Genomic DNA, 24,511 nt, shown 5'->3' with positions numbered 1-24,511 from the left:
AGCTTTCAGGTTTTTGGTCATAAGATGGTAGTGTTTTTACTGGCATTGTGTCCATGTTCCAGGGAGGAAGAGGGGATGGGCAAAAGACAGATGCCAGCTCAATCTGTCCTCCTTTTAAAAAGCTTCCTTGGGAGTCTAGCAGTTCTGACAAACATAATGTCATTGGCCAGCACGGCTCCCTGCCTGCTTCTCCCTAGCAACAGGGAGGACCAGGGAGGTGGTCTTCTCGCTGGGCACACTGCCTCTGCGGGCTCTTTTCTTGAGCAAGAAGGGGAGAATGCTTGTTGGAAGGCCTCTCCGGTTCTGTCTCAGCATGTTTTCTTTCCAGAGTCTCCTCCCCTGCGGATGGAGTGCCCGGCTCTCGGCAGCGCCTCTGCCACCAGCTTCATGACTGCTACAGAGACCAACTCTATGTCCTGACCCTAGTCTGCCCCAGCCCCAGCTCCTAGCATACAGGGTTTTGGGGGTTCGCTGTTACCTGGAGATTTCAGAAACACTTGAGAATCCTCATCTTTCTAGAAGAGTTAGCATGGCCACTGTAAATGAGGAAGATGGAAAAAATGAGCCCTAGAGGGAAAAACAGACTAAGCATGTTAATGAAAATGATGTTTGTTCTAGGTACTGCATAAAATTATGACACACCACATCTATTTACATAAGTTATTTACTACTTGCTCTTGATTATCCTGCAACAGAATAATGATTATGTGGATTCTTAAATTACTTAGACATAAGCATATTTTTTTTAAAGAGAGAGAGAGAATTTTTTTAAATATTTTTGTTTGTTTTTGGCGGACACAACATCTTTGTTTGTATGTGGTGCTGAATCAAACCTGGGCCGCACGCATGCCAGGCGAGCACGCTACCGCTTGAGCCACATCCCCAGCCCAAGCATAATATTTTTAACCATATGAAATTCTCCCCCCAAGTTTTATCTCAGGATTTTGTTCACAGTACAACTGTTTTAAAAACAGAAGGCCAGGTACAGTGGCGTACACCTATATCAGCTATCCAGGAGGCTGAGGCAGGAGAATCGCCAAGTTTGAGGCCAGTCTTAACAAATTACCCTGTCTCAAAAACTAAGAAAATAGCTGGGGATATAGCTGTGTGGTAGAGCACCCCCTGGGTTCAATCCCTAGTTTGGCCAAAGGAAAAAAGAAAAGACTGAGAGAGGTTCTTAATGACTCTTGTTTCATTTAATGAAAAGCTTCCTTGTACTCAGGTTTTTGTGGAGGTTCTCCAAAAAGAATAGCACTGAGACCTGGAACAGCATGGATGATCCAAAATAGCAGTCGACTGAGCAGTACTGAGCCAGAGCTTTAAACAGCATTAAAAACCAATAGTGAACACAAAAGCCCCAGTAATCAAGACAGTGTGACATAGACTAGATAGGTAAAATAAAGTGTCCAGAAATAAACTCATACATCTGTGGACATTGATTTTCAACAAGGGTGCCAAGACAATACAGTGTAGAGAGAACGATTTCTTCAACAAATGGCACTGGGACTTTGGTTATCTACATGCAAAAGGATGATGTTTGACCCCTACCTCACACCGTACACAAAAGTTAACCCCAAATTGATAAAAGACCTGAAGGATCGAAACCATAAAATTCCTAGACAAATACCTACGAGTCAATCAACATGTCTTTGGACTAAGCAGCACTTTCTAAGATATGACACCATAAAGCACATGCAACAACACAACCAGAGAGATTGGAACTCTTTTTGCATTGTGTGCTTCAAGACAGTCTGTAGAATAAGAGAGAAATAATTGCAAATCATGTATATTGCAAGGGCCTTGTATCCGGAATATAATCCAGACTCCTACAGGTCAATAATCAAAAGACAAGTAACCCAATTTCTTAAATGAACAAAGGATTTCAATAGATGTTGGTGCAAAGAAGATAGATAAATGGCCACTTAGTACCTAAAAAGATGCCAGGTGCATGGCAGCCCATATCTGTAATCAGCTAGGTGGCTGAGGCAAGAGAATCACATGTTTGAGGCTAGTCTTGGCAATTTAACCAAGACCCTGTTGCAAAATAAAAAATTTTTAAAGGGCCTAGGGATGAAGCTGTATCACAGTACCAAAAATAAAGGCAAGATGTGCCATTGGGAAAATGCAAATCAAAAGCACGATGAGATACCAGTTCATACCCACTAAGATGGCTGTAATCCAAAGATAGGTGATAATAAGAGTTGGTAAGGATGTCGAGCAATTGGAATGTTCATACATTGATGGTAGCAGTGTAAAAAGATATAGCTGCTTTGAAAAAAAAAAGTTTGGCAGTTCCTCAGTTAAACATACAGATTTCATACGACCCAGCAATACAGCTTCTATGTATATTTTTAAGATAAATGAAAATGTATGTCCACATATATGTGGGTGTATGAATGTACATAGCAGCATTCCTCGTAACAGCCAGAATGTGGAAACAACCTAATGTCTACCAGGTGATGGATAAACAAAATGTATATACAGACAGTGAAATAGTATTCAGCTACAAAAAAGAGTCAAGTGCTGACACAGGCTACAGCATGGGTGGACCTTGAAAGTGTTATGCTATGCACGTAAAGCCAGTCACAAAAGGCCACATGATGTCTGTGTAAAATATCCAGAATAGGAAAATCCATAAAAACGGAAAGTAGATTAGTGAATGTCCCAAACTGGGATTAGGGAAAGAAATGGGAAATGGGGTTTCTTTCTGGAATAATGAAAATAATGGTTAAGAATTAGATCGTGGTGATTTACACAACCCAGGTCACCAAATTGTAGGCTTTTGGGGAACGGGGGTGCTGGGGACTGAACTCCGGGGTACTCGACCTCTGAGCCACATCCCAGCCCTGTTTTGTATTTTATCTAGAGACAGGGTCTCACTGAGTTGCTTAGCGCCTCACTTTGCTGAGGCTGGCTTTGAACTCGCGATCCTCCTGGCTCAGCCTCAGAAGCCACTGGGATTACAGGCATGCGCCACTGCGCCTGGCAAATTGTAGGCTTTACATGGTAGATTTTATTTAGATGTAAACTGTATCTCAATCTTAAAAGGCTAATAAATTCAACAGGCGTCTGACCAGCTCCTGAGCAGTAGGAGTGCTATAAGATCTTAGGCGGAGAGACCTGAATCCCAAGGTTGCCCTTCGCATTTCATGCTTCCAAGGAAGGTGGTGCACTTGGAGGCTGGCAGCTGTCCCTAGGCCCGACCTAAAGGTGTCAGGCTCCAGAGTCTTTCTGTGGCACAGGGCAAGGAGGACCTTGACTATAGTTTCAGGCCCTTAAGCTTCACCTCGTGCTCCAAATCCACAAGAGCAGCTGCAGATGAGGCAGGCACTGCCACCCGTTGCTCCTCTCCCTTTGTTAATCCCTTTAATTCTGCAGCTCCTGAGCACCCCTCCTTTGACATAGTTCCTTGCCTGATTGTGATATGAATGAACAAGTGGTTTGGGCTTTGAAAGGTGACTCTTAGCGATACCTCAAGTGACCCAGCCCCTGGCTGGCCAGGATGCTCTTGGTGTTCATTTCCAGGGAGCACCAGAGGTCGTGTCTGGGCTAACCCTTTCCAATCAAGCCTGGTCCCGAGAAGGAGGTGACTGCTCCCCAGCTCCCTCTGAAATCCTGGCCTTGCTGCCAGTATCATTAGGGACACAGCGTTTCTTAGCTAAACCAAACTTCAGGCCTTTTGTCTCTCATAGAAGAGTTTATGCACTGACACTTGAGTTATTAGATCATAGCTCCAGCACCTTTGGATGAATGGGAAAATATATAAATACACACGCGCACGCGTGTAATATACAGGGTGTGGACTCTGTGTGTGTTTCTGCTTTACTTGTTATTACCTGATCAAGATGTTAGGGTTTTACTTAAAAATTCATCCATCTCACAAAACTTGGCTTTTATGAAGAGAAGAAAAAATATTATGAGTCACTTTTTGGTCTGTATGAGAGCACCGTAATTAAACTGTAATTTCTCCCTCCCCCCAGATCGATATCAGCATTCTAAATGACATTTGTAAATACCACTTCCTGATGGCTCTGGACAGGGTACCCAGCCTGTCCTGGGGTAAAGGGAGGGCCGTGCCTGGTGAGGGGTGGAAGGAAGGGAAGCCTCTTCCCCGCCCAGGGCTCTCCCCTAGTTGCTGTAGGAAGGGAGGAGCAGGAAGCGGAATGTGCCCTGGTCATGGGAGTTCTGAAAGGAACAAAGCACGGTCAGATGAAGAGCAGGCTAATCCTGCTATTTTATTTCCCTTCCAGAGTGAGGGCAGGATCGTGATATGAAGTATTCGGTTTCACATCTGTTCAGGAATTATCCTCGGCATAAATCCATTTTTCTTTTAAGCATCCTAAAGCATCCCAGGAGCTCCTCCTCCTGCCCCCTCCCCACCCTCCCAGTTTATTTCATGGCCACAGAGCAGCTGACAGGCTCACAGAGAGATCATCTTGTCATTGCTACCAAAGGAGGGAATCTCTACATCCCGGAAGTCAGAATTTCTGTGGATCAGTGGTATCACTGTTAGGCTCTGCCCTCTCCGTGAAGGGTTTAGAACAAAAAAGTCAGTCACATACCAGAAGGGTGATGAAGAGGACCCAAATTAAAATCAGAAAAACTGGTTCTCATCTCAACTAGGCTATTGTTTGTGTGCCCTGAGGTCAGTCACCAAAGCTCTGTGGGCGCAGGGTCCTCGGCTATGTTAGAGCCATGTTTCCCAAAGTGCATTCATGCCGACAGGCCTCCACAGTCAAGTCCTCTGAGAAATGCTGCTTACCTGCTTCCCTGTGCCATCCTTTCTGTGTTTCTCTTATAAAACTTCTCATCCTTTGCTTACTTGGGAATTTTCATTATTCTCTAGGATCCTGTCCTTGGTCCTCTCCCTTCTTTCCAGTTGACCTCCTGTATGGAGGACAGTCTCACCGTGAACCTCCAGCCAGGCGGGTCATTCACTGCCCAATTCTGGGGGCACCACACTCCTAGACACGGACACAGCAGCCCTTCTCCGGCCCGTGCTTCTCTTTGGCTCTCCATCCCAGCCACCTCTAGGCATCTCCTGGGTCACACAGGCCTCAAGCACAAGGTCCCAAATTGAACTTGTCATCCCCTCAGTCCCCTCCTCCTGTGACCTCTCCCTAGAAGCCAGAAACCTGAGTCTTTCTAGCTCCTCCCCTCCCCAACGCCTCCGATGGTTATCAATTATTATACTTTCCCCTTTAATAATTCTGAAATGTCAGGTCCAGTCTCTTTCAAACCCACGCCTTAGTGCATAATCACTTTTTGTTGAATTACTACAGTGCTTTCCGTACTGATCTCTTCACCGTCAGTCTTAGCCCACTGTTCCCATCCTTGCAGCTTTTAAAGTGATCTTTAAAAACAATTGGGCCAGGTGTGGTGGTGCATACCTCTAATCCTAGCGGCCTGGGAGGCTGAGACAGGAGGATCATGAGTTCAAAACCAGCCTCAGCAATGGTGAGGTACTAAGCAACGTAGTGAGACCCTTTCTCTAAATAAAATACAAAAAAAGGGCTGGGCATGTGGCTCAGTGGCTGAGTGCCCCTGAGTTCATTCCCCAGTACCAAAAACAAACAAACGAGATTGTGATGCTTCTCTACTGTACAGTCTTCAAGCCTCTGTTGAAAGTGCAAACTCCCACTGGGGTTACCAAAGCCCTCTGGTCTTCCCTTTCTCTTCCCATATTCCCCAACCATACCTTTAAATCCCAGTCATTCTAGATGCCGCCATGCTGTCTCCAGCTTCCCTACTGTTGCACAAGATGTTTGCTTTCTAGAAATCCTGTCTCTTACCATCACTACTGAAGCACCCTGGCCCTGCCTCTGGAATGGAATATTTTATTTGATTCATTTGATTTTGACTTGCTGGCCTCTACTTGCAATATAAATTTATAAAGAGATGAGGAATTATGGTATTCACCTCTGCATCATCGATGCTTTTCCCAGCACTGGACATTTAGTAGATTTTTGGTAAGTGAATGTAGGATAAAAGATAAATTTTATTGATATTATAATATTTAACATTCATCAAATAAGTCTCTGGTTAGTATTAAGATCATCTAAACAGTGTTCATACCCTGTAAATTACTGTGAGTTTTTTTTAATATTTATTTTTTAGTTTTAGGTGAACACAATATATTTTATTTTTATGTGGTGCTGAGGATCAAGCTCAGTGCCTCATGCATGCTAGGCGAGCACTCTACCACTGAGCCACAACCCCAACCCCTGTAAGTGTTTTAATAACTGCTTCTATACTTCTTTTTGTCCCTTGGACTTCTAAAAGGAAACAGAAACTCTGCTTACTTTTGCAATCACATTTCCTTGGTATTAAGAGGCTGTGCTACTTCACTCATGTATGACTAGGTATATGAGTCTTATTAAAGTACATGAAAGTCTTTAATCAGCTAAGAGCATTAAATCCACTAGGAGAGTTAGGTACAAATATTCTAGAATGAACTCAGTAGCAAGCTAGAATATGTGTGCCCATATTTCTGAATATTTTTAGAATGTAGTTTTCACAAATGGTGCTAAGAAAACTGGAAATCCATATGTAGTAAAATGAAATTAGACTCCTGTCTCTCACCCTGCACAAGGACCTAGGCATTAGACCAGGGACCCTGTGTCTGAATTTTCATCATGTCAGTTTAGGAACCAAACTCCTCAACAAGACTCCTAAAGCGCAAAAAATCAAATGAAAAATCAATAAATGGGATTGTGTCAAACTTAAAATCCTCTTCATAGCAAAGAAAACAGTCAAGAATATGAAAAGAGAGAGAGCCTACAAAATGGGAGAAAATCTTTGCCACCTGCACCTCAGATGCAGCATTCATCTCCAGAATATATAGAAATCTCAGAAAACTTAACACCAAAAAAACCAAATAACCCAATCAATAAATGGGCAAAGGAACTGAAAGACACTTCACAGAAGAAGAAATATGAATGATCAACAAATGTATGAAAAATATCTCATCTTACTCCAGTCAGAATGACAATTACCAAGAATACAAGTAACAAATGTTAGTGAGGATGTGTGGGGAAAGGTTCACACATACCCTGCTGGTAGGACTGCAAATGGGTGCAACCACTCTGGAAAGCAGTAATGGAGATTCCTCAGAAAACTGGGAATAGAACCACCATTTGACCCAGTTATCCCACTCCTAGTGTATACCCAAAGGACTTAAGATCAGCGTACTACAGTGACGCCGTCAGATCAATGTTTATAGCAGCTCAACTCACAATAGCTAATTAGGGAACCAACCTAGATGCCTTTCAACAGATGAATGGATAAAGAAAATGTGGTACATATACACAGTGGACTACACATCAGCCATAAAGAAAAATGAAATTATGACATTTGCCCGCAAATGGATGGAACTGGATACTATCATGCTAAGTGAAATAAGCCAATCCCAAAAAACCAAGGCTGAATGTTCTCTCTGATATTCGGATGATAACTCACAATGGGGCTGGGGGTCGGTTGTGTGGAAGTTCACCAGATTGGATAGGGAGGAATGGGGAAAAGGAGGGGGGATGGGAATGAGAAAGACAGTAGAACAAATCCGACGTAACTTTCCTGTGTTCATATGTGAATACGTGATCAGTGAAAGTCCACATCATATACAACCACAAGAATGTATGTATGATATGTCAAAATACACTCTACTGTCATGTATGACTGAAAAGATTGAAAAAAAAAAAAAGGAATGTAGTTATTTGCTTCTGTCTACTTCTTGTTCGTTCCAGCACAGCCCACATTGGAAAAAAGTAAAATAAAATGTCAGTTAACAAAACGTTTTTATTATGTTCTTACATGTTTTTACCCATAACTTCAAGGAAGAGAGATGCAGACAGCTAATACCTAAGGGGAGGTGGTGGAGCAGAAAGCTTCCTGGACTTGAGTTCTCCTCCCCCACCTGCTACTTAGCAGCTGTGCAATCTCACACATTAGCTGACCTCTCTAGATTCAGGTTTGTCCTTGTAAAATGGAAATACTTTCATTTGGAAATCATTTTTAAGACCTACTACATGTTAGATGCTTTGCTTACACATGAATTAAAATAGTTGTAGTGTTGTTTTCATGGGTCAGTGTGAAAGCTAGATGAGGTATTGCATGTGACAGTGTACTTGTTGGCCTTTTTTACTATCAAGTGACACCTAAAGCAGTCTTAGTCTTCAGTCATTAAAGACTCAGTTACTTTTGGCAGAAAAGTACACTGATTTCATTTGTAGCAAGGTTTGAAATAAAGACATATTTGACTTTAACCTCAGTTAATGAAAAAGTTCAAGTTGACACATCTTCATGCAGTTAATTCCAGTTAATTCCACAGTTTTAGTTGTTGATAGGTGAGGTTATTGGTTGTATTAGTTATATATTGCTCATAACACATTTTACCCCCAAATTTTGGTTCTGTCAACATTTATTGTCTCAGTTTCTGTGGTCAGCCTTCCTAATTAGCTGGGAACCTCTGGCCAAGGTCTCGAAGTTGCAGTCTTGCTGTCAGCTGGGAGTGTGATCTCCTCTGAAGGGTGAAGTTGGTGTCTGCTTGCGTGCTCACTGGCATAGTGGTTAGCAAGCCCCTTTCCATTTGGGTCTCTCCAATGTCTGCTTTTATGGGCTGAATTTGTGTCCTCCCAAAATTTGTATGTCAAAGCTATAGTCCTCAATATTCAGAAAGTGATTGTATTCAGAGATGCGCCTTTGAAGAGATGATTAAGTTAAAATTCACTGTTAGACTGGGTCCTCATCCAAACTGACTTCTTATGAGAAAATGAAATTTGGACACACAGAAACACCAGGAATGTGGATTCTCAAAGAAAAAAAAAACACATAAGGACACAATGAGCAAGTAGCTATCTAGAAGCCAAGGAGAAAGACCAACTGGGAAACACCTTGATCTTGGACTTCTAGCCCAGAACCTAAGAGAAAATGAACTTATGTTATTTAAGCTACTCAGGATGTGCTATTTTGTTATAGCAGCCCTAGCAAACTAATACAGCTGCCTTGTGACATGGCAGCTGGCCTCCCCTGGGCAAGCAGTCCATGAGGCAGTGAGAAGGCACCCAAGGCCAAAACCATAATCTTTTTATAACTTAATTCTGGAAGTAACATCCCCAAACTTTTTCTGGGTTCTCTTTCTTAGAAGATAATGCTCAAGTCCAGTATACACTCAAGGGGTGTGAATACCAGGAGTTAAGAATCACCGGAGGCCGTCCTATGGACTACTCTCACAATGGCCTTGTTTTTTAGTTTTTTTAAAAATTAAAAATAAAGCATAGCCAGGCACAGTGGTATATGCCTGTAATTCTAGTGGCTGGGGAGGCTGAGACAGGAGTATCACAAGTGCAAAGCCAGCTTCCACAAAAGCGAGGAGCTAAGCAACTCAGTGAGAACCTGTCTCTAAATAAAATACAAAATAGGGCTGGGGATGTGGCTCAGTGGTTGAGTGCCCCTGAGATCAATCTCTGGTACTTCCCACCCCCAAAAAAAAAATAAAAGAGATTAACAGTTTGGAAATTTTAATACAATCAAGTAGATTCAACCTCACCAAATACATGGCTACCCTGGCTGGGTTCATCTATAGACTATCGTACCATTTAGGTAGAGGTTTTTTGAGAGTGAACAAGAGCATTTTATGGACCAGGCTGAAGAGAAATGGTACATTGAATCCTTAAGTCTAAGTGTAATACAGTGATTTTCAGCCAGGGGTGTGCATACACACGGGAGAGATGAGAAAGAGGAGGGGTATCTTAGGTTTTAAAGTGGAGTCAAACTCTAATATAATTTTATGTATGGAGAGTGCAAAGAAATTTATAGCTTTCATAAAACAAACTACAGAAAGTAAAACTGAACAGAATCTTCTCAGCTGTTGGAACACAGGTCAGAAGAGGTTGAGAAACTGCTCTAATCATTCTCGTCGCTCGTGGACATAAAGGGGGATAGATGGGAACGGGTGGGAGGTGGGCATGCAGCGTGCCATAATCCCCAGAGATGAGACAGCTTAGGAAACCAGGGAAGAGTAATAAAAATGATGAAGGGGCTGTGTGGATCAGTTTGGATGATAAATATAAAATAGCAGACAGATTCAGAAGCCTTTGAGAACTTATAGGAAGAACTTGACAAGAGACTGGTGATTGTTGAACCCTAGCTTTAGTTCAAAGAATCCAGAGGACATCTGCTTTGTGGAGATAGCGAGCTGACATCTGATTCCCCAGTAAGTACACTGGGTTCCCAGTCACGGTAGCCTCTAAAATTAGTTTGATTGTCTAATGTTTGTCTAACCATCAGCATCTATGTGGCCCAGCTGTCAGATCTCAGCCAAAGTCAAACTTCTTTTCACCAACGGGGCTCTTTTGTGTTTCCTAAGTGATGCTAATATCAGGGGAAAATTTTACCTTTGCTTTTCAGACCACTACATCTCCAAATAATATGCTTCAATAAATTAACTCCTGCTAGAGGAACTGCTGTAGGTGAGCCTTCATTTTAAGAGAGGAAGAAGTCATTTCCTGTTATCTCCTAGTTGCAATAACAAGATGACAGGCTGATTCTAGGGTCCATTTCAGTTTTTCTTACAAAAAGCTGTGGAACCCCTCTAAAACTGTGGAACAAAGGGGGTGTGTGGTTTCAATTCCCCTCAGAGACAACCCCCCTCTCCTCTCCTCTTCCTCTTGAGAGTATTTTCTTTCCCACTAAACTGCCAAACCTTTACTACAAAAACAGCTGTGGAACCAGAGAGAGAGAGGAGGGGAGGGTCTCACCAGACCACCAAGCAGGTGTCTTAGGGTTTGGACATTTCTATGGGCTACCTAAAGAGTTCTTGTGAAGTAGATGTTTCTGTGAATAAGGGATAATTTTTGAGATGCATTGAGATATATATATATATGCATATATCTGCATAGACTGCCCTGCAAAAGGTGCATACACGTACATATTCATACCCTAATACCAGGCAGAGTCTGTGGTGGAGACCAGAGTCAAGGATAAAAGAATGCCCTGGGGTATTGGTTGGCCTTTTAAAAAAATTCACTCATGGATTACTTTTAAACAACACAAATAGGAATTTTAAGAGTCCTAGAAGAAATGTTATAAACTCCTCAATTAGTGATGTAAACTCCTCAATGATTTAAACTCATGCTATATTGTCTCATACAGTAATTTGAGTTTTCTATTTCTCCTTTTTTTTACTACAGTTTGAAAAAAATCAAACGATCTTGATGGTAATCTCTATTTATTGAGCACCTGCTATACCCAGGTGCTATAATTTTCACATAATTGTTAGTTATTCACCACACCAATTACATGAGGAATATTTCTTACTTCCCTTTTTTTTTCCACCTGAGACTTACATATTCCTTTCTGTGGTTCTCTTGAAAAAATAGTTCCAAAATTAATTTTCTACCAAATGCCAACTAGCACTAGCAACTCAGTCTAGTAGAGACCAGAGTGGCCCCTGTGTTAGTCAGCTTTTCCTCACTGTGACAAATACCTGCGAAGAACAATTTAGAGAAGGAAGGTTTTATTTTGGCTCACAGTTTCAGAGGTTTAAGTCCATGGTCAAAGGCTCTAAGGCAGGAACTTCATGGCAGAAAGGTGTGGCAGAGGAAAGCTGCTCTGCTCATAGATGCAGGGAGGGAGGATAAGTATAGTCCTGAGGGCTTTTCCCCAGAGACCTGCTTCCTCCAGCCACGCCCTGCCTGCCTGCGTGTGTGCTGGCCCCTCTCACTCCCTTCTGAATAGTAGGAAATGGTAGAATGCAGGGTAGAATGGTAGGTCTTGAACCTGGGACCTGACCTACTAGTGAGCCATCAAATCAATTTAATGAGTCACATGTAGGCTTGTCCCTTCCCAGCTATGCCTTCAGAAGCTTCACGTTGGTTCTTTGAGCTCAGTTGGGGTGGAAATCAGCCAACAATACAGAGTTGGGACTTTTGTTTTATCATCTAAAGCCCTTAAACATTTACTAGCACAAGAGGGGGCAGAGTCATCAACTGCCCCACCTCCCCAGTGGAACAGAATGGAGTAGAAAGAAAACCACCAGGATCCGTGTATAATAAAGTAGTATGAGAATTCTATTTGAGTCATAAAGATATGAATGCATTTGTTCAGTGACGTTTTTTTTTTACTATACAGTCCAAAATAAGTTTCAAAGCCACTGTCTAGAGTCCCTTCTTTTTTTATTTTAAGTAGTCTATCTTTTTAAAAATATCTTTTTAGTTATTAATGGACTTGATTTTATTTTATTTATATGTGGTGCTGAGAATCCAACCCAGTGCCTCACACATGCTAGGCAAGCGCTCTACCACTGAGCCACCACCCCAGTCTGAGTTCCTTCCTTACTCCTGCTCTTCCTCATAGTTGAAAGTTTGCTCTTTTGATCCATAGAACTGGCAGCCAGCATCCTGTGACCCACCAGTGCTGCATCTCCTCTGGGAGGACCAGGCTGAACATTTCTCTTGAGTAGAAGTTATTGTTCTGGAACAGATGAAATCCCTACCAATGTCAGTCTGTTCTTTAGAACTCAAAACTGTGTAAGACTCCATTCTTCAACCCCAAAGATTTTCTACAGACAGCGGGAAACAGTGATCATTAGTAGTATTAAAGCCCCAAGGTGAGACAAGGGAAAGGCAGAAATTAGATTAAAACCCTTTGCATTCATTGTTTACTGTGCTACTCTCCATTACCAGAGCTCTCTGCAAACTAATCTTCTTAAGAAAGTAAAGAAGTTCTCATAAGTCATTTCCTTGGAATGATTGAGTCATTTTTTGGTAAATCTAGATATTACATATTGACCAAATATAATAGATAGGTAGATTGTGCTTCAAAACTACCATGGTAGTTAGATCACAGAATGAGATCCCAAAAACTTTGATCTAGATCAGCCTTGCAATTTTTAAATTTTCATCAAGTGTAGTTATTTAAATTTCATCTTAAATGGTCTGCCCTACCCTTAGGATAGTCCCTATCTGAATACAGTTACAAAAAGAAAACATGTTTCAGTTGGGTGCAATTGTGTTTGGGAGGCTGAGGCAAGAAAATGGCAAGTTCAAAGCCACCCTGGGCACCCTGTCTCAAAACAAAAATTTTAAAAAGGCAGGGGGTGGGGGTGTAGCATTCATGGGGCCTTGAGTTTAATCTCCAGCACGGGAAAAAATGTTTTTTAAAAAGTTGACCTCTCTGTGTTCCAGTATGTAATTTTATCACGCCCATCCACTGCTTTGTTTTAATAAGAAAATGAACCAGAAAAGGGAAATGTAGGTTTTTTGTGTTTGTAAGAGTTAAATATATTTTCAGAAATAAGTTATATGCATTTTTCTTAGAAGAATTAGGCTTATTGTATAAAAACTACAATAGTAGAATTCCTTAAAGTAGCATTTTATTAAAATGATCAAAACTCATTTGCAAAATAGAAAGCGAATCCTCCCCCGTAGCTGGACACTTGATCTTGGTTGGTTTTGACATCGCGTCGTGAACCGCACGTGTTAGTTAGCAATCTGAAGGGATCTCTGGAAGGACACACATGCTCTGCTCTGCAGTGCTGCTGTGGTCATCAGCTCCCTGCCCCAAAGCTGCATTTCAGTGTCACCCAGAGGCTGCCTTTGCTCTGAGCAAACCCCTTGCAGCTGTGCCCGGCGCCTTTGTGTCACCCGGGCAGGGTTTCGTGAAATGGATCTGATTCTCCTGCGCCTGCCCTGTTCATTCCTACATACTGGAGCAGTGCCCAGGAAGGTGAGGGGCCAGCAGGTTGGCCCTCACTCCCCAGCTGTCCCTTTCTACTAATGTCACTCAGGATATAAATAAATTGCTTCATTCACTTCCTTTCTCATCAAACCAGAAGAGACTGCCCAGGCCTTCTGTGGGAAAGCTGTAGAGACAATTTTGAGAAACAAAACAAGTCTTTGCATTTAGGTAACTTTAAAAATCAAGTTATTTTGTTTATGCAATATTAGGATTAAATCCAGAGCCTTGTGCATACAAGGCAAGTGCTCTACCACTGAGCTGCCTCCGTAGCCCTTTATATTTTTTATTTTGAGACAGGGTCTCCCTAAGTTCCCGGGGGGTGGGGGGGTAGAAATGGGGGCGTTGAACATGCCATCCTCCTGCCTTAACCTCCCAGGGCGCTGGGATTACAAGCATGGGCCACAATGCCCATCTAAAATTAAATTTTTAATTTTATTTAGTATTCACTTAAAAGGAGGGATAAAAGTCGAGTGCGGTGGCACATGCCTGTAACCCCAGAGACAGAAGGATCGCAAGTTCAAAGCCAGGCTTAGCCATGGGCGAGGTGCTAAGCCACTCAGTGAGACCCTGTCTCTAAATAAAATACAAAACAGGGCTGGGGGTGTGGAGCAGTGGTCGAGGGCTCCTGAGTTCAGTCCCCACTACCACAGGCAAGACAAAATCTCTCCCATGGTCCCTCCAAACTTGGAAAAAACAGTGATTTTGATCATTTTGAAGAGTCTTTGCCTTTCCTCTCAGGGCGTTTGTTCTCCTTGCTGAGTGTGAAGTGTGAACCTGCGCATTCCCCACAGATTTCCATTTTGAGGTGATTCTGAGGTGCAGTTCACCTTGGAGAATGTCGATCACAGTGTCTAAAAACATGTTCATTCACTGTGGCCCTAACTACAAGCCAGGTGTCCAGAGATCAGCAGCAGGCTAGAGGGAAGCGGGGCTCACAGGACTCTGAAATGGCCAAACTGGAATAGGTATTTCATAGGTGCTGTAAGGTGTTTAAGGGTGACTCAGATTATATTTTGTTTGTGTTGCTTATTGACTTTAGAACTAAGATAATAAGATGCAACTCCATTTATTTATAAACACAACTCAGCTTGTCAAGGACAGTTATATTCGTACACAGCTGACCAAAAAAGAAAGAAGAAAATCAATTAATTAATTTCCAGGCTAGGACTTGTAAGCAAAAAATGAAGAAAATGGGGAACTTTAGTGGCTGGTATTGAAGACCTACCAAAAGGGAGGGAGGGAGAGAGAGAGAGAGAGAGAGAAGGAGAGAGAGAGAGAGCGCGAGCACGTGCGCAAGTCTACCATCATGACCTTAAAGGCCGTGAGTAGCTACTTAACAAAAGTGGGAGAAAGGCTGTATGTGAAATTGTCTGTATTTCTTTTTTCTCTAATAAGTCCCATCACTGGATTATCAGGCAAGAGAGTGGATTGAAGTGGCTCTGGATCAGAATTACCACAGGTGTTAGGGACAACAAACCCCAATGTGTGGAGTTATAGGAGACCCATCATATAAGGATGAGCCCTCAAAGGCTGGGCTGCAGTCTTCATATAAAAGTTGACCACGGCCAGGCCTGTGATCCCAGCGACCTGGGAGGCTGAGGCAGGAGGATTATGAATTCAAAGCGAGTCTCAGCAATTTACTGAGGCCCTAAACAACTTAGCAAGACCCTGTCTCAAAAGAAAACATACAAAGGGCTGGGAATCTCAGTGGTTAAGTGCCCCTGGGTACAATCCTTGGGAAAGAAAGAGAAAGAGAGAGAATTTGAAACAGCTAGGATAGAATGAAGCCTCCTTTTCACTCCATTTTACTCCTTCAGGCACTGAAAGAAAATAGCCCATCTTGACTTTGGTGCCTGTGGAGAAGGGGATTAGGGGAACCTCCTCTGATAATCTGTAACCACAGGCTGCCCTCACCTGGAGTATGAATTCATATTCTCTAGGTATCCTGAAAACTTCAGACTAAAAATTTAGTTTAAGGTGGTCTCAAGCTGACAGGGACCCAGCATTTAGCAGAATCAAATCCGTATTTTATCTAGAGGAATCCTCTTTCAACCCAAACCTCAAATAATTCCCACAGGTAAAGTTCTAAGAAATGTAAGGTTATACTTTAAGATCACAAAACAAGCAAGGAAATAATACCCATGAGCCAGCAGAAACGACAGATAACAGTATTGAACTTGAAAAAACTAAAGTGCTAAAATGCAAAATTAATTTTATCATGTACTAGAGAAATTGTAATACAATTTATAATCTCTTGTAAAACCAAGAGATTAAGATTATGACCATGCATATTTTAAATGAACTAAGTAACTCTTTCAGAATTAAAAAATATAATAATTATTATAGTTTAAAAATCAGTGGGTGGACCTAATTGTAAATTAGACTCAGCTGAAGAGAGACTTAATGAACTAAAAGATATAATTAAAGAAATTATCTGGAATAGAACACAGGGGAGAAAAAAGCAGAAAACCAATTGAGAAAGCCTAATAGCTATATAATTAGAGTTCTGGAAAGAAAAGATGGGCAGGGGACAATATTTGAAAAGATAATGGCTTAAAACTTCCCAGAACTAGTGAAAGAATACATATTGCAATGAATCACAAAAGACACATCATCCTGGAAGGCAAGACAACAACGTCAGAACAGCTAGAGAAAGCAGGGGGATTCCCAAGGAATATGCCAATCTGATTGACCACTAATTCCTCAGTAGTAAGTAGAAAGGAAAAGCCACGGAATGTGTAATCACCAGCCAGAACTGTACCTCAAAAAGAAATACCCTTCAGGAGTGAGGACGAGATACATTTTGCAACACGTAAGGTTCAAAGGAGTTCATCACTAGTAGGCCATCTCCAAAACAGAGTCTGAAGAGCATATTTCATTCAGAAAACAGTGATACCAGAGGGAAGGTCTGAGATGCAGGAGGAATTATGAGCAAAGAATGTGGAAGATAAGGACAATAAAATGATGATAATGTTCTCACGGATTAGAGGAATGGGAAAGTACAAGCATCCAAATAATTCCACGTAAATCAAGGGGAGGAATGATCAGAGTTAAAGTGGTCTCACTTGGTGTTGTACAATAGAGGGTCAAGATACTGATCTCAACTTTACATGGTAGCTGCCAGAATGAACAGAGTAGCTACTTAACAAAACTGATCTATAGATTCCAGGGAGTGTTAAATTTTTTTTTTTTTTTTTTGAAATTTGACAGAGTGATTCTAAAATTTATATGGAAGGAAAAAAAGAATTACTCTTATACTCTTAAAGAATGGGGATGGAAGGTAGGGTGCTATGTGTGACTTGCCCTAACTAAATGACAAGAATCAGAATGGCAGTTATCAAGAATACAAGTAACAATAAGTGTTGGCGAGGATGTGGGGGAAAGGCACACTCATACATTGCTGGTGGGACTGCAAATGGTTGCAACCACTCTGGTAAAAAGTGTGGAGATTCCTCAGAGAACTTGGGATGGAACCACCATTTGACCACTTACCCCACTCCTCAGCATATACCCAAAGGACTTTCAGCATACTACAGTGACACAGCCACATCAATATTTATAGCAGCTCAATTCACAATAGCTAAGCCATGAAACCAACCTAGGTGCCTTCCAACAGATGAATAGATAAAAAAAAAATGTGATATACACACACACACACACACACACACACAATGGAATATTACTCAACCATGAGAAAGGATGAAACTATTACTTTTGCCAGTAAATGGATTTATTAGGAGACTATCATGCTAAGTGAAATAAGCCAATCCCAAAAAGACCAAAGATCAAATGTTTTCTTTGATACGTATATGCTAACACACAACAATCCAATCGGGGAGGGGAAGAATAGAAGTTCAGTGGATTAGACAAAGGGAAATAAAGGGAAGGAGGGTGGATAGGAATAGGAAAGATAGTAGGAAAAAATTTTAAACTATAAATAAATAGAAAATCAATAAAGTAGAGGAAAGGGAACAGAAGGAAGGGAATGGAAAAGGGAAGTAATGGGGGCTGAATTAGAACAAATTATATTCCATGCTTGTATAATTATGTTAAAAACTGTATACTATGTATAACTAAGTGAACTATTAAAAAATTAAAAAATTTTCAGAAAAGAACTATCAAGCTAAAATACTTGTATGGTGTTGGCATAAAATAGAGAAATCTAAAACTAATTCCTAAATGGAAGCCATGTAAGACTAATAGGTGTTTCAGTCAAAGGAAGAACAGACATATTTTTCAATGAATAATGTTAGGACAATTAGTAATTGTATAGGAAAAAAATTAGATCTGAGCTTTACACTGAATATATAATTTCAGGTTGGATTAAAGATGTAAGTATGAAAAAGCAAAAATATAAATCTTTTAGAAGACATTATAATACAGAATCTTTATGACCATAATATAAAAAAAGATTTCTTAAAATTACACCAAAAAGTGCAGACCACAAAGGTAAAAATTGATAAATTCGACTTTATTAGAGTTAAGACCATCTAAGATACCACAAAGATACCGTGGATTTAGTCTGTATCCATTAAGGTCACATTCCGAAATATTTAATAATGAATGATCTTGCATCTGCTTTGAAACTGCTCCAGAAAACAATGCAAAGAGAGAGGAAACCAGAAGGTAGACTGTTAGCCCGACACAGTGGTGGGCACCCACCCAGAAGGCTGAGGCGGAGGACCAGGGTGGGAGGCCAGCCTAGGCAACAGGCCGGGACCCCGTAACCCTCACAGCTGGATGGGAACAGGAAGTGTATTAAACTCTCTATTTTCTGCATGTATAATTGAAAATGTGTATTTTTAAAAATGTGTTTTTTTTTAAAAAAAATTGACCATCATAGATTTATTGCAATGCCCAGATTGTTCAGAAGTGTAAACTTTTTTTTAAATATCATTTTCTAGCCAGGCACAGTGGCACACACCTGTAATCCCAGCTACTTGGAGAGGGAGGCAAGAGGATCACAAGTTCAGGGCCAACCTGGGCAACTTAACAAGACTCAGTCTCAAAATTTTAAAAATATGTTAAAAGGGCTCAGGAAGTAGCTTGAGGGTAGAGCCTTCCTAGGTTCAATCCCCAGTACCCCAAACACACACAAAAATTGTTTTCTGAAAAGACTGTTTGTTAAATATATATCTAAATGCAATCTGAGTAGGAATTTCCTTACAAATTAATAAATCATAAAACAATTTTTTAAAATTAGGTGAAGACATTTGTAATGCATAGAACCACAAGATCAGTGTCTAAATATTAAGCAAAGAACTCCTGCAAGTCAATAAGCAGTTCCTTAGATGTGGTAGCAAAAGCATTGTCAACAAGGTGACAAAGACACAGCAGTCTGTGCTTCAAAGGGAGTGAAACAACAACCCACAGACTGGGAAATGCAAATCAAAACCACGGCAGAGTACACTCTTACCCACTAGAATGACTAGAATCAAAAAGAGATGATAACAAATATAGGAGATATAAAATGATACTTTTGAAAAGGTGAGCATTTCTTCAGATAGTTAAACATAGAGCTACCATAAGACCAAGCAATTAATTTCATTCCTAGACTTATACTCAAAAGAAATGAAAACATGTTCAAATAAAAACTTGAACATAAATGTTTATAGCAGCATAATTGATAATAGTAAGAGGTAGAAACAACCCCAATGTCCATAACTGATGAATGGATATATAAAATGTAGCATATGTACACAATGGAATATTATTCAGCCATAAAAAGGAATAGAGTATGATTGTGTATCAAAGTGTGGAGGAACATTATGTGATTAAAACATTATGTGATCCAGGCATGTGGTGCATGCTCAGGAGGCTGAGGATGGAGGATGACAAGTTCCAAGCAACCTCAGCAACTTAGCGAAGCCCTAAGCAACTTAGCAAGACCCTGTCTCAAAATAAAAAATAGAAAGGGCTGGGGATGTGGCTCAGTGGTTAAGTACCCCTAGGTTCAATCCCTGGTACCCACCCCCCCAAAAAAAACTATTATGAGAAAGAGAAAGGTGGTAGTCACAAATGACCGTGTGTTGTGTGATTCCATTTATTTAAGATGTCCAGAGTAGGAGAATTCTACACAGACAGAAAGTTGATTAGTGGTTACCTAAGTCTGGAGCATGAGAAGTAGAGGGGTGATGGCTAAGGGATACGGGGTGTCTTTGGAGGTAATGAAAACTTTCTGAACTTGTGATAAAGGTGCGACTCTAAACATAGCAGAAGCTGTGGAATTGTACACCTTAGATGAGCACATTGTATGATATGTGAATTCTCCCAATAAAGCTGCTTTTAAAAAGCAATAATAACTCAACAGGAAAATAAACAAGGCACCTCCAGCCATGTCACGGAGGAGACACGCATGCCCAGGAGACACTTGAAAAGAGGCTCGGCCTCCTTCCTAGCAGGAAAACGCCAGCTAAACACAGTGAGATGCGTAAACTCATTTTTTCTTTTTATGTAAACTCATTTGAGTCACCAAAAACTGTAAACTGAGCCGGGCCTTTTCTCTATCTGTAAGGGATGCAGAGAAAGTGAGGGAAGCCCAGTCCCTGTCGCAGAGAGTGTGGACTGTCATTTAGAGAGGTGAAGAAGCAAGTGTGGATGACCTTGCATTCCTCCCCTCCGTAAGCCCAGAGCTGTCCCCAGGGGCTCCCGGGGCGTACTGGGCCACTGAGACAGAGCCACAGGAGCACTGTAAACTCAAACCACTAAGAACCCCACCAAACATTACCTAGTGACACATGGACGTGGCGATCAAACACTGTTAAAAACAAGGGAAGGATAAATGTAAAATTCAGGATAGTCTGAATGGGAAAGAACAGAGAGGGTCTAGCAGGGATGCTGAGGAGGAATCTCCATTTCCTTAAACTTGGTGGTGGGACACATGGGGACGCAGGCACGGGGGTAGAACACACAGCATTATCTGACAGGCTGACGTTGAGGAAAGATTTTGAAAATCTCAAAACACACACGGAATTATACAGTTTTCCATGCAGCTCAAAATGCTAACGCTGACTCTGAGATTCTAGAAAAGATGAACATATTTGAGAATCAGGGGCATTGTTTATGGATAGATTGAAACAGGGTCTCACTGTCTTGCCCAGGCTTTGGGCCTGGTGGTGAGCTCCTGTAGTCCCAGCTACTTGGGAGGCTGAGGCAGGAGGATCACTTGAATCCAGCAGTTCTAGACTAGCGTGGGCAACATAATGAGGCCTGGACTCTTTTATTTATTTGTTTGTTTGTTTGTTTATTTTATCTGTAGGTTTATTTATTTTAGATGTAGATGGACAGTATCTCTCTTTATTTTTATGTGGTGCTAAGAATCGAACCCAGTGCCTCACATGTGCCAGGCAAGCACTCTACCACTGAGCCACACCTCCAGGCCCGTGGAGTCTTAAAAATAAATAGATAAGCTAAAATACAGGTTTTTTTACAAGAGAGAGAAAAACACAAAACCAAGAAGACTATCAAAAAAGCAGCAGCAGCAAAACAAATGTTTTAGGAAGGTTTCTAGCAAAAGTGGTTAAAACAAGAGATTTATTCTTCCAGGGGAACATTCGGGCGGCATTTCTTTAGGAAAACCATCCATTGCTGGGAAGCTGTGAGCCGCTCTCTCCGGTCACTCAGTGGTTGGCATTCTCTTTCCAGATCCTGCTCACACTAACAGATGAACCGCGAACGCAGAGGAAGAACCTGTCCACTGCTCCTGGGCGCGTGACTGAGGGTGAAGCATCCACCAGTGCTGCCAGGGGTCCATAGTATTTTTTTGCTGCCTCAGAGTCCCCAAGGCCTTCAAGCAGAAGTGGCAGTAGATGGTTGCCATCAGTCAAGCGAGACACTGACGAGGACAACAGGAGAACAGAACCTCTGGGTTTGGGTGGAACTTGGCAGTGGGGACGTTCAACTGAGGCCTTCTCTACTCGTCCGAGCACACGTGTGTCTTCACCTTCCCTCACTCCCCCCCAGCCTGCTCAGGTCTCCTCTGTCCCTTTCCTGCTGCCACACAGAGATGATATAAAAGAGGCTCTTTGGCTATTTGCATCTTGCTTCCTCTTCTTTTCCAGTATTGAGCTCTGTTTGCTTTGTACAAGCTTAAAGCCCCAATAGCAGGACCTCCCAGAGGTGTTCTGCCCTTTGAGGGGTCCTGGGGAAGGGAGCGCACATCACCCGTTTCCCAGAGCGTGGAGGCAAGTTGGCCCGCGCTGACATGAGCCAGGGTAAAGGCACCCTTTGGAATTACTGATTTCTAAGATTAATAAAGTAATTCTATTTTTTCTTTTCTTTTTTTTTTATTCACTAATTCCCAACAATCAGTATTCACAATCAAGACTGAAATAGAACCAACTTTTCATTTTATTCCATTGCTGGACAATTTTTTCAATTTCATGTTAGAAACGGAAGCTTTCAAGAACTTGTGTTTCAGCAGATGATGGGTCAGGCTGTTCCCCCAGGGCAGCACCTGGGAAGCCCTGTGTACAGGTTCTCCACAGCCAGGCTGCAGCTGGAGGCTCGCCCCTGGGGTCCTCTCGTGGCATGTGACTCTGTCCAGTTGCCCTTCACCTCCCTCAAAGTCCATGTGGACAGAACAGCTCTGCCTGGGCCACGCAGCACTTGGCCTCTGCTGTCCTTCCCTAGGTCCTCACTCTGGCTGCTGCTGGAGAAAAGGCTGAGAGCCGGGCCACAGGCTTGACCTAGCTGTCCTGGGGAGTTACTCAGGGAGAATCCAGAATCTGGGCCTTCTACAACAAGGTCCTATTCGCTCAGCATTGAAATCCAAAGAGAAAGGGACATACAGAGATTAAAAGGGACTTTATTGCCTTCCCGGGGACTGAAAAAAAAAGGTTTGGGCACATTGAAGCACTGTGCCTGTGCAGGCTGAGGCCCCATTCCACATGTTCCCGGGACTCCTGGATCATGGTTTGAGAACCATCATAACTCTGTTCACTTGTTTGGGAGTTGGTTAAGAGACAAATTAGAATTCCTCCCTCCATAATCTCCTGCTGATATATAGAGTTGGGAAATAAGGGATTTGGAGAAACTCACCAAATGAATCTTGTGGAAAGGGGTAAGAGGGTATGAGTCTAATAAAAGAACTTTGAAAGCAACTGTAATACTGGGAATTGGCTACATAACTAATCAGACTTAAATGCTCAAGTTAATATCTTTCTTCATTCGCTGTGTGTTGACTAGGTGCTAACCAGATTCCTGACCTCCCTTCCTGTACCCATGACCTCTCATTTTTATTGGTAACAAACCAGATTATTGAAGCCTTCTTCCAATAGAGGTATCTTTTTTTTTTTTTTTTTTTTTTTGTGTGTGTGTGTGTGTGTGTGTGTGTGTGGTGGTGGTGGTGCTGGGGATTGAACCCAAGGCCTTGTGCTTGCAAGGCAAGCACTCTACCAACTGAGCTATATCCCCAATCCTAGGTATCATTTTCAATGTCACTGTACCCTTCCCCAAAACTAGCATGTATTTTTGGAGACATTGATCCCAGTGTCTGTAGTACCTGTAAGTGATAATGTGGAAAGGGGAGGCTGGACACTAGACTCTGCTCTTATCCCTATCAGCTGCTTAATGGAGGAGTAGCTTTCTGACAAAGAATATTTGGGCTGGGTGCAGTGGTGCTCTCCTATAATCCCAGCTACTTGGAAAGCTGAAGCAGGAGGATCTCAAGTCCAAGGCCAGCCTCAACAACTTAGCAAGACCCTGTCTTAAAATAAAAAGGGCCAGGGATATAATTCAGTGGTAAAGTGTCCCTGGATTCAATCCCTAGTACCAAGAAAAAGAAAAGAAAACATTTGGAATCGCAGTATGTTCTGTTTTCTTTGGGATACTTCAGGAAACACATCTAGTTGTGTTGGTTCATTAGGATGGACCACCAGCTGTGCTAATGGTGTTCTATGAGGTTGGATTAAAACAGAGATTTAGTCTAAGGTCAAAAAGTTTATTTGTTTCTTATTGAAACCCCAAGTAAGGCCCAGTAATGTCGGATATAACACACTACTTTTCAGAATGCAGTTCCTAGGCATCCTGGACCCTGCCCCATTTATAAAGCCAGCTCTTGAGCTGCAGCCTGGAATTGTACATTTTCCCTAAACACAAAGGTGATTCTCAGGCTCACTGAAATTTGAGAATGGCAGCCACAAGTGAACGCACTGTGACTTTTGGGATAATACCAGCTACAGCTGGTCTCCTGGACCACCCTCTCTACCCACTGGCTCCAAAGGTAAGATGGAGCTCGCTCCCACGTCAGGATTTTAGGGCAGGGACACATTATAGCCCCTCTGAAGGACAGTGAAAGACACAGGATGAAGACGGAGAGAGGCCTGGAGAATTGGCTGGGCACACATGGAGCCAGAAAAGAAGTCCTGGTGACCAAAGTCGGAAGAGCAGGAAGGCAGAGGCCTGTACCCACAAACCGCCTGAGCCTATGGTGTATATCCTTCAACACGCAAACTGTGCTTCAGAGAGACTGTTCCAAGTGCTAAGGTGAGCTCACCGGGGGCAGGTGGTCTTTAGGAGCTGCTAGGTGGTTCCTCACTCAGGGTGGACACCAGTGCCATAGCCGAATTCTGCCTTGCTCTGGGATCTGTGACCTCAAAAGAGCACTAGTGGTTCTTTTCCCAAAGTCCTAACAAGAGGCCCCTAGTCTGAAAGGGCTCCTGGTTGGCTCCTTTAGACAACCCAATAACAGAATTAGCCTCACTCTTAGGCCATTGATCACAGACGGTTTCTCTCATGCTCAGCTGATCTGGGGGGCTGAGATGTGATTTCCAAAAAT

At 42.1% G+C, this 24,511-nt stretch overlaps 1 protein-coding gene across 16 annotated transcripts in view; it reads left to right on the top strand.

Annotated features, from left to right (window-relative positions):
• Ttll5 (tubulin tyrosine ligase like 5) overlaps positions 1-22,006 on the top strand; it is a 258,831-nt gene extending 236,825 nt beyond the window's left edge. For 12 of the 16 annotated variants that reach the window (XM_076849829.2, XM_076849826.2, XM_076849824.2 and 9 more), the window contains one exon: positions 21,379-21,486. In XM_076849829.2, the coding sequence (XP_076705944.2) occupies positions 21,379-21,401 (23 nt within the window). In that variant the 3' untranslated portion in view covers positions 21,402-21,486. Of the gene's footprint in view, positions 1-20,044; positions 20,097-21,378 lie in introns of those variants that run through there. The other 4 variants (XM_076849832.2, XM_076849823.2, XM_076849830.2 and 1 more) reach the window with 3 other exon arrangements.
• Positions 22,007-24,511: the final 2,505 nt, after the last annotated feature.

This window comes from Callospermophilus lateralis, chromosome 3 (assembly GCF_048772815.1).
Source record: "Callospermophilus lateralis isolate mCalLat2 chromosome 3, mCalLat2.hap1, whole genome shotgun sequence".
Lineage (NCBI taxonomy): Eukaryota > Metazoa > Chordata > Mammalia > Rodentia > Sciuridae > Callospermophilus > Callospermophilus lateralis.
The sequence above is the reverse complement of the archived record's forward strand: the minus strand, read 5'-3'. Positions and strand labels throughout refer to the sequence as shown.